Below are 16154 nucleotides of genomic sequence, written 5' to 3' on the forward strand. Positions count from 1 at the left end.
TGCTTTAGTTGATGTATAGAGCAGGAAATGATGGCATTGGAAAGCACTGGGCGATAGCGTGTATTCAGATTACCTAGAAGAAATTATCATTTTTTATGGGCACGCATCTTATCATTAAAGGCATGACGCTAATATTTATTTAGTCACGCTTATTTATTGAAGGGTTTAATAAATATTTATTACTTTGTATACGCATGAACGCACCGTTTAAATATTTCATTATTGGACATTGTATTTGGGCACAGCCTGACTTTTGCGCTGCCCAATCGCTTTATTCTTTATTTGGACAAAAGTAAACACAAAGCCAAAGCATGTTAATTGTAAAATTGGCCTGTTTTTTAGCTTTGAGAAGAATAAATTTATAAATACATGCCTTGTGAAGCGCTCACACAAGGCATGGGGGGAGATTGTACCCAATTTGTCTTTTTGCCTCATGTCGTGCAAACTGTCTTCTTGCTTTTATGAGTTTTAGTAGAGTTCTTTGTTCTTAGGGACCTTCTGACGCTTGTTACGCACACATCCAACATTCGATTTGTGCACCACAAGGATTGCTATAAATCATAAGATTCAACATATTTTTGAAGAATACATTCATATTGAAGGGTTTATGCCATACAAAAAGTAAAAAAGAGAATCTATTTGGAATAAAATATGTTTAATAATATATAGCTGGTTGATTTAAGAAGAGTGCAAATTGCAATGGTCCACATGTATAAACTCCCAGTAGAAGAATGGCATGGCATTTAAAGTTTGGCTTAAAAGCATAGATTCAAAAAGGAAAGAACATGAAAATAGTCAACATTTGCATCGTGAACAAGGTACTTGACTATAATAATGGTGAGGGTCAAGCACTAGTACATAAGTTTCAATCTGAGATAGAGATTTGGTGGGTTGGTGTGGCTCAAGTACCAATTGAGTATGATCAAATATTGAAATGGTTATTCACTCATATAGGTATTCCAAACATTATTAAGTCTCAAAGTGAATGATAAATATTGGTAGTTAATGGGGTTGGTAATTTTAACATGGAATGGAATGCGAGTGTCAACTTATAAACTATCAAATGTATGCTTGAAATATACAATGGGGCAAATGCAAGATATCCTTGTGTTTATTGCATAAAAAGTGTTGGGTCTAAAGATTGGAGCAGTTTGGACCTAGCAAGAAGAGCCCTAGCTATCAAATGTATGCTTGAAATATACAATGGGACAAATCTTGCAAAATATCCTTATGTTTATTGCATGAAAAGTGTTGGGTTTAAAGATTGGAGCAGTTTGGCTCTGTAGAAAAAGCCCTAACTAGAGACTATACATTTGAGTAAATTTAAAAACATAGAAGACATATGGGATCCCATTCTTTCAATTCCTCTTAGAACTATTCATATTTATACTTTGCATGCATAGATTAGAATAAATGACAAGCTTCTCAGGTTGCATCTCAACTATGCATACTTGTTTAAGCCATTGTCTTTATCAAATGAGTGTATTGACAAATGCAAGGTGGGGAAAATGGACAAGGAAAACACATGAGGGTTTGGAACATAGCTACAGGAGTCCTCTTCAAACATGTATAGTCCAACAAAAATAGGGTCCAAATGGCTAAATAGAGTAAAATACCTAGTGGGGATATGTTTAAGATGGTTAGAAGTGATAGCATGGTTGTTCTTAGACCCCTAAAGGCAGAAATACATGGTTTTAAAGTAGTCTACAAGAGTTTAGCCAGATGTGCTGATTTTGGCCAAGCTTTAAGGGTGACCCTGCTGCATATATTTCATTTTGCCTTTATTTAATACATAAAACAAACACAGCATTATTTGTAAAAGAAAGTGTTTAAAAGATTAGGAAAAGCCCCAGCACAATACTAACCAAACGCTATGGCTTGCCTTCGCAGGCCGAAATTTCTCTCTCCACATATTAAAGTGACAGTGTTCTTACAAAAAATATTGGCAGTGATTGTACCAGAGTCTGCGAGAAGCAAAGTCTAGGCTGCGACTTGCTATACTAGAAGTTATTTGTGGATAGCTTCACGCTTATTGCTGTAGATGCTCTCTCTCTGTCTCTCTCTCTCTCTCTCTCTCAAGACTGAAGTGATCAGAAGAAGATGTTTCGCCTCCAGATGAATGGGAAAAGGAAACGAGACAGGTAATGGCGTAGCTGATAATTGAAGGTGAATTAGTAGAGAGATTAGAGCTGTAAGGGGCTTATACGGAGACGAGAGGGCGACAGTCGCCAGATCGAGCGCAGCAGGAGCAGAGGCCTGGGAGAGAGAGCTTATCGGAATGATGATTGGTGGAGACGGGTCGGGCGCAGCAGGGCTGGAGCTGGCCGGAGGAGGCCGGGGAGGCCAGGACGCCCTCGAACAGGAAGCACACGGCGCCGCCGTCAGCCGGGCATGAGACCTGGCCGCGCCCCGAGCTCGCCTCCCGACACTTCTCCGCGCAGTCGCTGTCGGACCAGCACCCCCCGCACGTGTAGCCCAGCGGCAGGCACAGCCCGCTGGCCCCCTGCAGGGCCTTGTCCACGACCTTATGCCCTGCCGGCCGCCATCTCGGATCCGGCCCCCGCCACTGACCCGGAGCTGCCCGCCGCCACTCCCGGGCTGCCCGCGGCCGCGCCAGCGCTGGCCCGTTTATGCTGCTGCCTGCGGTACAGTACGACCAGCCAACAACGTAAGACCGCGCAGCACCAATCAAATGTTGCATCGACGTACACAAGTAAATGCAGTAACCCGAATGCGCTATCTCCCTGATAACCGTCGGTACACACATAAATACAGCAACCCTAATTTCATCTTAGACACCTTCAGTATACAAATAAATTCAGTAACCCTAATTTCATCTCACGTACCTTCAGCCCAGTCCGTCAGCAGTATATTGAGCAGCAGTGCAGTCAGTATGATTCCCTTAAACAGATTGAGCTTGTCCATGTCTGACAATCAGCTGGATTAATAGTAAATACTGTCCTATGTCGTCATTGCACAAGCACGGGGCTCTTTTATGCGCTCACTATCTAGCCACTGCAGCTTCCTTGTACTTCCCCCGCCCACATGAATTGAGATCTAAGCCTCAAGAGAAATCCTGCGTACTCCACATGCATCGTTCCCAATACTTACTTCTTACTACTTGCCAGCTAGCGAGAGTCTAACTTATTTCTTGCTTTGCACATTATCATAATGCTTTCGCTCCTTACCCCTGTTTCACCATCCTAGCCTGACGGACATTTCTATTGTGCTAGAAAGTTTATCAAGCATTATCATAATTTTCCGATGTCCCATGTGAGCTTGGTCCCTCAAGTACGTTCATAATCCTCGTGGTGGGAGCCTCTTCTATCAAACCTTCATATAATACGAGTCATGGCTCCAGAAATCATTCATACCGCATTTGCAAAGGTCAAACTAAGCTTCATATAATACACGTCATGGCAACGGAAATCCTTTATCCCGCATTTGCCTGGAAAGCTCTTGATGATAAGCTGTAACTTCTCCCTCCTTTGGAAGTTGTAACTATTTACACATTATCATCATCAATGTGACCGCATTTTTATATAAGCACTTCTTCCAAGTTCCTTGCACCTTCTAAATGAAATAATTGCAAAGTGCAGCTAGCGTGTCCTGTCTCTCGATAGTATAAAACTATCAAGATCATCGCCTCGTAGATAATAGGAAGTTGCACTCCTGTCTATTGATAGTGTAAACTGTCGAGAAGTTTATAATGAATAGTAGAACGTTGCACCAAGAATCCGAGCACTAGACACAATACCCAAGTTAAGAGTCAACATTCAATAATTTTCTCTATGAATGTTTACAAACAATCCAAATTCCAAGTCTATCCCAAAAAATAATACAAGCACAAATACTTGGGTCTTTTCAAATGTAGTAAAAGGTGTAAGTGAAGCTTATGAGCTTTCAAATATAAAAAGCGCACCTTCCCTTATCATGACATGTTTGCATTCAACCTTAATTAAATTAATTTTCTATCTTACCTTTCAAAGCTAACATAAAGTATACATTTTGTGCTTGGACTTCAAACTCACGTCCAAGTCTATATTCTTAAAAGCAACTTGAGGGTGTGTAGGATTTGATATGTGTGTGTGTGTGTGTGTGTGTGTTAAGACAAAGCATTGCATAAAATGTTGTAAGAAAAGCATTGTCAATTAATTCCAAGTTTTTAACCACATGTTCCTAATGCACTTGCATGTATATGTTTATAAAAGGTTGAACATCTATGATACAAAGGATTTGAAAAAATGTATACATTACTACCAAAGGGGTCTTGTCTTCATGTTTGAATAATAGTAGATTATAAAGTAACCAAAATTACCCAAGTATCTTCAAAGAGCTAACTACAAGCCATGTTCTCAACAATAGAACGCCATAATAGGAGTAGGTGGTAGATCTATTACATGCATCCATACAACAATATCATGTAAGAAGAAGCTAGATTGATGCATTTTGTAGGTGTCAATGACCTACCACAATTGTTATCCAAGTCCCTCATGTTATGGATTACCTTACTAGAATCCATGGCTATTACAAGCTCACATGGTTGTAGGTAGATAGTTTAAGTAGCTTAGTTGCTATATATTGGATACAAGACAAGTGTCTAAGGAAAACTATATAGCTCTCTTCATGAGGGGATATTCATACCAATTCTACAGTAGTGTATTAGATAACACAATGATGAGAGAATGCATCCGTGGACCAATAGAAATAACGAGAAATATTTCTATTGGCTTTCTGTAGGTTCATAGTTGCAACATAGATTAGATTCTAGATATTCAAGGAAATATGACATGTGTGATGTGAACTACATATACAAGGCTAGTTACATGCTTGTGCCAAGTTAGTATGGAATTATCCCTTGATTGAGGGTATATGTAGGGCTTGTTACATACATGTACCAATTTTGGAGGGTTGTGCCTAAGGACAATTTGAAATACTGATGCCAGGAGGCATATTCCACGGTGGATTCCGTGAGGTTTTACGGTGGATTCCGTAAACTTAGATGACCGGGGCTCATACACAAAGAGGATTCTTTGTGCGAGAAGTTGATGGGGACACCTGTCCTTTTCGGGCGTTTCATTAATTTAGTGTGTACATGGGTGATTCCATAGCGGGTGATTCCGCAAAATGCATATTAAATTAATAAACGCTTATGAGTTTAGAGTGGGCACTCGTAATAAATTAAGATTAGGATTTATTTCTAACCAGTTGATTTATTTATGTAGTTGAAGACTGCTAGGTATTCACTTTTGTCGGTTTAATTGTATTATTTTACTAACGATTGTGAATGCTTCAGTTGATGTGTAGAGATAGCAGCAGTGGCGGAGGAAAGCATTGGAGTCTAGCGGATTTTCGACTCTTGGATTAGATTTTGATAGGTGCCACGCCTATATTCTGTTATGTCTATTGAGACATCGATTATTTATTATTATTTTGTATGCGCTTATGCGCCCGGATATGTTATTTCTATTTGGACATTGAGATTGGGCGTGCCAGACTCTATGGGCACCGTCCATTAGCTTTATTTTCCTATTTTTGTAGAAAGCAAACTCAAAAGCTAAAAAGCTTGTCATATTTTTGTAATTGGGCTATTATTGAGCATGAAGATTGGAAATATACATAAAATACATGCTTTGTGAAGCGCTCACACAAGGCATGGGGGAGATTGAACCCAATTTGTCTCTTACCTCTTGTCGTGCATGCTTTTACATGGGTTTTTGTGCAAAAAGGTAGAGTACTTTGTTCTTGGGGACCTTCCGGGATTCACCACGTGAGCTATCTGCGACCGATCAGCGCACCAGTGGTATCAGAGCGGAGCAGAGATCAAGAGCTTCCAATTGCTACCAATCTCGGGCGAAGGCGGAGCTCCAGGAACAAACGGCCTCTACAGTCAATCTCGTCGCGAACCGTCAATATGGGCAGACTTCTGGCGATCAAGAACCCCTGTTTCCACTGTCAGATTGCGAAGGACCAAGCTCTGCAGGCGGAGTACCACGCAATCATCTCCATCAACAAGTCGTTGAAAACCAGTGAGAAAGCTCTTAATCCTCTTCACTCAAAGTTTAATTACAAAGCTTAAAAAGCTTAAAATAAGCTTAAGCTTCTCCAAATCATCTCGAGGTATCAGGAAGTGGTTCCGAAATTTCCGCGTCATCAAAAAATGGCCCCCTCCCCTCACGAAAAAAAACCGGCGGCCTGTTTACTCCACCATTAAGCTACTAAGCTTAATTACCAAGTCAAATTAAGCTAAGTCACACAACTCTCTGCAAGTTACACTGGGCAGACAAGTTCAGTAACTCCAGGTCCTGCGCTGTCAAAGTCAAGTTCCGCAAGTCGACGGTAATCAAGTTCTGCAAGTTCTGCAAGTCGGCCTAAGTCCAGCAAGTCAACAACTCTGCAAGTCTGCTAAGTCTGTAACTCTGCAAGTCAGACTAAATCAGAATTGACTAGTGCTTAAAACTCATAGAAGACTTGTTCGTATGTAAAAACTCTGAACTGGAAACTTGTTCGCAGCAAGCTGTTCAACCTATCTACAAGTTCCTTGAAGTACTTTCAGCAAACAGAGACAGAAATATTGCAGAATTTCTGAAAATTGAAGAAGAAATATCCAAAAAAATACATAGCCTTGTAACCCCAAATTTGAGCTACGCTCATCCCGCTAACTGATTTTGAGTGAGAAAGGTTTGTTGAGTTTTACAGGATGACTACCCCACTTATGGATGATCCTATGGCTGAAGACAATCTACCCGAGCCTACCATGGAACAAAAGCTGGATCTTATCATGCTGCAATTGGAAGAAGAGCGAAAAGCTAGGCAAGCCTTGTAAGCGCAATTGACAAAGCTACAAAGAGCATCCACCGATAAAGAAGAACCTCAAGCTGAAGATTTGATTCGCCGTACCATCAACGCCACTCTTGAAGCACAAACCATTCGCAAGGAATCCAAGATAAGTAAACAAAGTTTCAAGTTTCGCACTTTCAATGGCATAAGAGAAGGAAAGACTGTTTTATCATTCATTAGCCAGTTTGATGACTATTTCCATGAGGAAACTTATCCCGAAAAAGATAAAATCAAGTGTGTTACTAATCATCTGATAGACAAAGCATCACTTTGGTGGACTGTAGTCCGCAAGAGTATAGAATGTCCTGCTACATGGGAAGATTTCAAGAAGAAGTTCATGCAAAATTTCCTTCCACTATAATTTCATGAGAAGGCTATCAAGCAATGGGATTTACTTCAACAGCGAGATCGTGAGCCTATTCCACAGTATACAGAGCGTTTTTGGAATGCACTCCTACAGCTACGCATGCTTGAAGACGTACCAGAGACGACACATAAGTGGAAATATATGTCTGGACTACTTGGACATTACTACGCTGAAGTGAACATGTTCAAGAAGACGCTATCTCCTTAGCTCATGACATTGAAGATAAGTTACGCGGAAGAGATCGACGACCACAGCCATTCCAAGCAAACGGTAATTATGGATCTAAACAATTCAATTCCAATTTCAGAAGGTTTAATCCAGGTCGTTTCTCATCACCATCTTTCCGCAAGAATTGGCCTAAACCACCTGCATTACCATCCACTATCAATCCAAATCCAAAGCCTATTCCACAAGAAAATCCAAATATACCCAGACTCCCAGCCATTGCAAATAATGTGACCAAAGCTAAGCCAATAGTATGCTATAAGTGTCACCAGCCAGGGCATCTCGCAGCAAATTGTCATTCAAAGAAGCCATCAGCACATATCAACTACCTTGGAGCCATGGACGAAGAAGAGCATGAGGATATGCCAGATTTCACTGAAGATGAGGATGATCCTACTACTACTTCCGACACTTTACCAGGTATGCTTACTTCACATTCATTGTTGACTATGAAATGTATGGTGCATGGAAAAGAAAGAACTATATTGCATGATGACGGTAGTACCCATGATTTTATTTCAGTAAAATTGGTAAAGGAATTAAAATTGCATACTATACCTACGCATTATCGCATAAAAGCTGCATTTTTAGGCACTAGGTACAATGGCACACAAGAAGTTCAAGATTTAGAAATTCAAATTGGTCCATATATTGAAAGAAGAAATTTCTTAGTTGTCCCATTACAGTCAAGCGACATTATTCTAGGAATGCCATGGAGACACCAACATAATCCCAATATAGATTATTCCACACATACAATGAATATTAATTTTCAAGGAAAATCTATTACATTATTTGGTATGCATGCATCTCATATTTTTCCATTGCTTTCGCATACTCAAGCAAAACGTGCACTACGTAAGAATACTAAATCATATCTCATTTGGGTGAATGAATTGCATGCAAAGGAAAATCATATGCACCCTAGGCATAAGGAATTTCTTGCATATTTTAAGGACTGTTTTGCAGAAGACCTACCACCAAGTTTACCTCCATCATGTCCAGAAGACCATAAGATTGACCTAATACCTGGCACACAACCACCTTGCAAAGCCCCATATAGGCACAATCAAATAGAGCAAAAAGAAATCCAGAGTCAAGTTGAAGAATTACTAAATAGAGGCCTAATACGACCTAGCAGTTCTCCATTCGGTGCACCTGTGCTCTTAGTCAAGAAAAAGAATAATACTTATCGTATGTGTATTGACTACCGAGCATTAAATAAGATCACTGTTAAGAATAGGTATCCTATACCTAGAGTTGATGACCTTATGGACAAACTGCAAGGATCTTCTATATTCAGTAAAATTGACCTTAAGTCTGGATATCATCAGGTGAGGCTAGATAGATCCGACATATTTAAGACTGCATTCAGAACACAGTTTGGCCATTACGAATTCTTAGTCATGCCATTCGGATTAACTAATGCACCTGCTTTCTTTAGTTGTGGTCATTTTAATCTTCACAAAGCTTTCTTTCCATATATATAAGTTCACAACTCCATGCATCCTGCCATCTAGCCAGTTTCATTCCATGTCGACTCCCTCATCACAATTCTCCCCATAAATCCATCACTTGCGGCATTGTAGTTCTGGCTTCACATCGCTATTTCCACCCCAAATTCTAAGTATTTCAACTTCACAATTTAATCCTCTTCTCATAAAATATTTCAAATCAGCTTCCATCTGTTTTGGAATTGAGTGAAACCGTTCGGTTTAACGAAGGTCAATGTCCTCCCGAAGTTGCCTCTTTATTTTGGTAGCTTTTGATTCTTGCTTCCATCCTGATTCATGACTACCGTTTTCACCACAAATTCACATCACAGCATATTAAGGCATTGATGTGTCCAAAGGACAATTTGCATGGCACTGATCAAGTCAACACAGTCAAGAACATAGAGCTCTCCATGGAAAACGGTTGGATGTGTAATGCCTTTGCCAAGAACGTTGTCTTCCATCCTTGCATACTCAAGGCATGCTATGATGCGGTGCTTCCAAGCCACGGCGCCATGCTTCTGTAAAATATTACATGGCGTAGTGAACAGAATCTGAGAAAGAGATAGAGAGTACACAACAGATAAGAGAAGAATCAGTAAATTCTTTAACTCCAAACAACTGATACAAAGATGGCTCTGTCCACCTGTGCGCTTCCACTGTGTGAAGCTTAGATGGCGATCTAGACAGAAGATAGGTGAAGAGCTTAAGGCTAGCTGGAACAACAACTCTAAGACTGGGTGAAAGATGAGTGATCGATGGCTGTGAAGGGGTTTAGCTTTTATAGTATGCGAAGGCCGTGAGATTGGCTTGACCGACCTACCATATAAACCTCCACTAGTTGGCCAGGGAATATTCCCTGGCCAAGGAATATTCCAGGGAATATTCCCTTTACCATCAGGGCCGCTGGCTGGGACCCCCCAGCTAGGGGCCGCTTCCGCGGCCCTCGGACCCCACAATAGGGGCCCCTTTTAACTCCCTTACACCGCAACTCGATGCAGTGCGCCTCGAGTTGCTACCAGCTTAACCACTCCGTCTAACCCAAAGATTAGACCCACAACGGTCACCTTTTTGCCATCCGGTCACATAGATCTCATCTGATATACAAGTCAGGACTCAACCAATGTCCGGGCTCACATTTGGCTTCTCCTCATAATGGGGGCCTTACAACTTTGAGCACCATGGATCATTGGTAGCACCTAATGAGGGTGGGGCATTGATCATATCTAACAGCTTCCATGTACTTGTTGATGTGCAACCCGAAGATGGCCTCGGTGCTCTAGCACATCAATCAGCAGTCAATGCTCTCTTTTTAGCTTGCTTATTTCTTGCAGAACCCTTCATTCCTCCCCTGTGGATTTGCAACCACCATCCTCCTTCTCTGTCTTGTAGAGATTCGCCAGTCCTTCTTCCAATGCTTCGTCATCCCATGTTTGTCTTCTATTGCTGTCTTCTTCCCGTTATCATCTTCGGCAATTTCTTTGGTTGCAGATCTTTGTCATTCCACGATTCCTTCTTTCCTCTATCATTGCTTTTATAACGATCCATCGCCTCAAAAATTTTAGAAAAGCCATCAACGAAAGTGCCGTTGATAAAATTGGCACCAATCTTTTGAAAAAAAAGCTATCTTATTAATGTCTTTGGATGTCATCAGCATTTACGTTGGTGAGGTTTTCCTTCTTTTTACGAGTTCCTAGTTGCATCTTTGTATGGTCTCTAATTAGGATCAAAGTGCTCCACCCATGCCTCCACTTAATGAAAAGGATTTTGGGCATCCCATGTTCACATCAATAGTGGCCACATCATGTCACACAATTTGAGAGGCAAATAAAGCTCTTATTGCATCGATTGTTCCAATATGATAAACTCAATGTTTTCCACTTTCGAAGTTTTGAAAACAACCTCTTTTGACGTTTTAGAAAATCAATAATTCCAAGCATATCGTTTTCTTGATGGTTATTTTGAACAATTTATGGCCCACGATCTCTTCACCATATGTTATATTAGCACCAAAATCAGTTGCCAACAATCAAAATGGAATGATTGAGTAGTAGTGAATCCACTTGGCTACATAGTGGCACCAAAAGAGCTGACAAGAACTCTGCTTGCTTATTCTTTGGTAAATCCTCCATTTCAAGGAGTAAACCAATTGCCTCAAATGCATGCTTTCATCTTCAAAGCTTGTTGTTTGTTTTCTTCTAGAAAGTATTTCCCTATTGGTGAAGCTAGACAAAGTATCTTACAAGCTCTTTGAGTACCAAGAGTTCAGCCTCTCCAAAGCACTAACACACAAGCAAAGTCAAAAACCAAGATGGTCTTTTCCTTGGATCCTTGAACCTTCAAAAGAGTTACCTCTTTTTCCATGCAATGTGCCCTATCAAGAATATGCTTTGAAAAAGAACTTTGTGCCCAATCACCCATGCAGTTTGCAAATTAGAATCCATGCTATGCAATCAATCGAGCAATGCTCCCACAAAAAAATTTATGAATGCATGGAAGAATTTGTTCCTAGCCTAACTACATGTGCTCATGCATCATGCAAATGCAAACACAAAAGATACACACAACAAAAAATAAACTCATAATGATGTTGACTAAAGAGTCCAAAATCGTGGCAGAAAATTCCACCCTCAAGTTTGCAGTGGTAGACGCGCAACATCATGACATCATGAAAGTGAGAAAATAGTTATTTTCATGCTTTTCTTCGAATTCGTGATTTCTACATTGCTTAGGGCTAGTAACGAGCATTCTTGTGCTACTAGACCCTTTTTAATTTTAGACAATAGCATACCCTCATCGAGCTAGTGCTTATAGCTAGTGTTGGACCCATTTTAGGTCACGGTAGGTGGTGTGTTTGTTCAAAGCCTCTAATAGGTAACAAGCTACCAAGATGGATCTAGGAGATGATCCTATAGGGACTAGTCAACTCTAAGTGAATTAAACCTAAGGTTGTCTTCTTCTAGTGCACATATGTGTGTTTAAGAAATGGATTAAAGGGAATGGATGGCTGTATGACCTAAAGTGGTGGTAGTTGTGGCTATGGTTAGTAATCATCACCTATCTTATAAGTGATGCACGAAGCTCTAAATGTTCAAACTTTGGTTGGCATAAGAGTACCTAGTATGTCAAGTAACCCTCCCTAAGGTGAGATGCACATACATTCAAAAATTAGGATACTTGAAGTTGAACTTTCACAGTAGTGTGTGAGAGACTTGGCCTATGATAGGGGGAAGGGCAAGAAGCGAGCTTTTCAAGCGAGCTTTTCAAGCGAGCTTTTCTGGGCAACCTCCATTTCTTGTTCCGCATATTCCACTTATTCCTCCTATTCTCTTGTGCACATATCAAGCACCACTACTGCCCCTATTGCCACCACCACCATCTCCACCACTACCACCACCGCTGTCATTACCACCTCCACCACTTTTCCCATTACCGTCCCCTCCCATGTTTCTCCCCCCATGTTAATTAAGGCCTCTGTCTCTCTCTCTCTCTCTCTCTCTCTATCCCCCATCTTCCACCAATTATTCTCTCTCTATTTTCTCTCCTCCCCATCTCCCTCTCTCTCATTCACACACACACACACTCTCTCTCTCTTTCTCTCTCTCTCTCTCTCTCTCTCTCTCTCTCTCTCGGCAACTTCTCGTTTCTCCCACTCTTACACTCACCTTCTCTCTCGCTTGCTCTCTCTCTCTCTCTCTCCTTGTGTCGCTCACAAATACATATACACCCACTCTCTCTCTATCCCTCTTTACTTTCCCCCTCTCTCTCTCTTACTCTCACTCTCACTCTCTCTCTTTGATGTGTCTCCTTTCCCCCCTCTCTCTCTCTCTCAAATATAGCAACTAAATAAAGCAACTAATGAATATTAGATTAGAGAGCACTAGACCAAATAAGCAACTCCTCTCTTTGTCCCCCTCTTACACACACACACACACACACACACACACACTCTCTCTCTCTCTCTCTCTCTCTCTCTCTCTCTCTCTCTCTCTCTCTCTCTCAAATGGCAACCTGTCTCTCTCCCCCCCTCTCTCTCTCTCTCATACACACTCTAAATTAGCAACTTCTCTCTATCTCCCCCCTCTTAATTTTGCAAGGGTCATCCATCTGTTTTTCACAACCCTCTTATTATTACAAGGGTCAAGGGTTTGCATGAGGTAAATTATCTTAAACACTTTTAGCTGTTAATTTCAAGATGAAAATAATATCACATTTTTATCCCACATGCATATATACATTTACATACCTCTCACTTTTATGTGCATGATTTGATATTATATCCTAATATATCACTTCCATTGTGCACACATAGGCAAAACTACATTGCACATGTTTTCGCTACTTTCAATTGAGCATTATTGTGTGGACTTACTACAAGAGGATAGGATATCAAATCGTTTGTTACACTCACTGCAATAACGTGAGATATCTATTGTTTTTCACTTTGTTCGAATAGTTAATATCGAGACAAAATAATACCTCATTGTTACTCAATCCACTGTGCACACATACATTCACATACATGCATGCTTCTAGATGCCACCCTTCCCTAGATATTTTGCACATGCTTTGTTTACACATCTTGTAGTATTTCAATTGAGCAAATGCCTATACAGAATCTCTTTCACTTGCACATTCCTCTCTCTTTCTCCTCTTCCCTCTCATCCTCATTATATTGCACTTGTAAATAAAAAGAATCTAATAATTCTGAAAGTATACATTATCATGCATATCAAATATCAATCGAGTTCCATTGTTGGGGGGTGGAATTGGTGATCCCTAATAGAGTCTAGGATTGAACCACGGAAGCATGCTAGCTCAATCAAGTAGGGAAGCATGTGCTCCAGAAGGATTGTGTCCATGGGGTCCATCAAATGGGGGTGGGCATATAAAGGTGTTGGGTGGGTTCATCTACATCTTCTCCATGCTATCATCCACAAATAGTGTTGTTGTTGGGCTGAAGTGTGGCCAATCAATGTTGTCAAAACATTTCATGAAAAGGGGCTTTGTGTAACTTTTTCTGGCAGAAGTTGTTGTGGGAGTTGCTCTGCACTTTCCTTGTCCATATTGGAATACAAAGGTTGGTGCTTACTTTGACAACTTCACACATTCACTTCTAACCAATTGGAGCAACTCACTTAAGTTGTCTTCCTTCATGGAGCTCCAGATGGCAATGTCAAACAATGTAGATATTTCTTTCAAAAACCTGGCAAGCCCTGGCCACAAAATCACCTAATACTTGTCCACTTCTAGGGGCTTCACTGGTAACGATCCCTTTTGCTTTGGCCGCCTATGTAGAAGCACCCCATTCATATAAAACATGATTAATTTTTGGGTTGTGGGAGGTAGTTGTACATGCATACGTGGAAGGGTGAGCACCCATGTATTGGTATGACGAAAAAGAACACTACATTACAATCAGACATAATATTTTAAAGCTATGACATCATCCAATCATGGCATGTGTGGAATTCACGAGCATTGTTTCTTTACCTCTCTGTGCATGCATCACGTCCGATGTGACCTCAAATCCAAGACACTCAATTCTTCTACCCTTTGCATGTTAAAAAATATTGTTGATGTTACTTTGGTGGTGAACAAGAATTACGTGCCTTCACATCATGAGTTTTGTACAAAAGCAAGCTTATCATCTTGGTGCTCTATACTACGTGTGTCAGTTCCATGTGATACCTCACTGCTTCTCGTCATTGTCATGCATCTCTCTATACTGGTGTGTAAGGTAACACTCTCCACCACAAGATCTGGAAGAACTTTTTGTATCCTTCTATCCATGCCAATGCCACGGATCTCCTCAGTGATGCCTTCCATTGCGATCTGCTCTTCAGTGGTATCAATGAAGGGGCCTACATGGATTGGTGGTTACGATTCATATTCAAGAAAATATTTTTACTAGAGTGACACAAGAGATGTCTTGGCTATAATACTTCAAAACATCAAACCTTTTAGGTGTGGAGAAACCAAATTAATTGGTGATGAGGGCCGATCTTTGCTTGGCCTCTCTTCAATGATATTGGATGTGCACTTGCTCTTGTGTTTTCTTTTTATAGTAATCACACTACTAGTATCAATTTCCTGTGAACCCATCATAATCTCTTCATTAGGAGACAACAAAGTGCAATATACTCCTAAGAATGTAACTCATTTCACTTATCATGCCTCTAGATCCTTGTGTCTCTTGTGTTTGTTTTTTCCTTGAGTATTTTTGGTACATTTTCTCAAAGTAGAAGCTTATACACACTCGTTCAAACATTGCTTTATTCATGTTGTCTCTCTCTCTCTCTCTCTCATCCCTCTCCCATCACTTTGTTTCTCTCTCTTCCCTTGCCCAATTAGATTTGTAGTTTTTTTTTGCCCATTTTGGTGAAAAAACAAACCACGAATCCGAGAATATACAACATGGGGAGAATAAGGACCAATAGGGTATTGGGGTTTTTTTCCACTCTTGGATGAAAAAAAAACCCGTACCCTATTGGTCCCTATTCTTAGATTTGTGGTTTGTTTTTCGCCAAAAAGGGATAGCTGGCAACCCCTTATAAGGTGAAGAAAACCCACAAATCTAGTTGGGTGAAAAGTTACTCTCGCAAGGAATGGGTCGCCAGAAAAATTTTTGTCCAGTAAGGGGCTGCTGACGACCCCTTTTTTGCAAAAAAAAATTACACACATCACATACCCCCTCTCTCATCACCCTTTCTCTCTCCCCCCATTATCTCAACTAATTAACAAATATTTACCTAATTAACTTTACGAGCGAAAGAGAGAGATATAATTTTCTAAATAGTAGATCTTTACACTCCTAGAAGCATCATATGAGATAGTCATATAAAGTAGAAGCTTATACGCCCTCGTTCAAACATTGCTTTATTCATCTTGTCTCTCTCTTTCTCATCCCTCTCCCATCACTTTGTTACTCTCTCTTTCCCAATCACTTCGTTACTTTTGCTTCCCTTGCCCAACAAGATTTGTGGTTTTTATTTCACCAATTAAGGGGTTGTTGGTGACCCCTTTTTGGTGAAAAAACTAACCACAGATCCGAGAATATACAACATAGGGAGAATAGAAAAAAAACATGTACCCTATTAGTCCATATTCTCCCCATGTTGTATATTCTCCTATATGTGGTTTGTTTTCTTGCCAAAAAGGGGTTGCCAACAACCCCTTATTAGGTGAAGAAAAGCTCGTGCCCTATTGGTCCCTATTCTCCCCAAGCT

General features: G+C 40.6%; 1 protein-coding gene across 1 annotated transcript; it reads right to left on the reverse strand.

Moving 5' to 3' along the window:
* Positions 1-2051: 2051 nt before the first annotated feature.
* Positions 2052-3113, reverse strand: LOC148033362 (uncharacterized). The gene is made up of 2 exons (XM_087682270.1): positions 2847-3113; positions 2052-2640 (listed from the first exon to the last, which is right to left on the reverse strand). Exons 1-2 carry the CDS (start codon positions 2923-2925, stop codon positions 2201-2203), a joined length of 519 nt encoding a protein of 172 aa, XP_087538396.1. The 5' UTR covers positions 2926-3113; the 3' UTR covers positions 2052-2200.
* Positions 3114-16154: the final 13041 nt, after the last annotated feature.

Source organism: Lygodium microphyllum, chromosome 7, assembly GCF_053477565.2.
Source record: "Lygodium microphyllum isolate KBCC chromosome 7, Lygodium_microphyllum_v1.1.10, whole genome shotgun sequence".
Classification (NCBI taxonomy): Eukaryota; Viridiplantae; Streptophyta; class Polypodiopsida; order Schizaeales; family Lygodiaceae; genus Lygodium; species Lygodium microphyllum.

What these genes read in the sequence shown, in the direction of transcription:
- LOC148033362 (XM_087682270.1), bottom strand. Translation starts at nt 2,925, where the DNA reads ATGGACAAGCTCAATCTGTTTAAGGGAATCATACTGACTGCACTGCTG. An exon ending in GCTGACGGACTGGGCTGAAG is followed by an intron (nt 2,641 to 2,846) that starts GTACGTGAGATG and finishes ACTGTACCGCAG; the next exon opens with GCAGCAGCATAAACGGGCCA.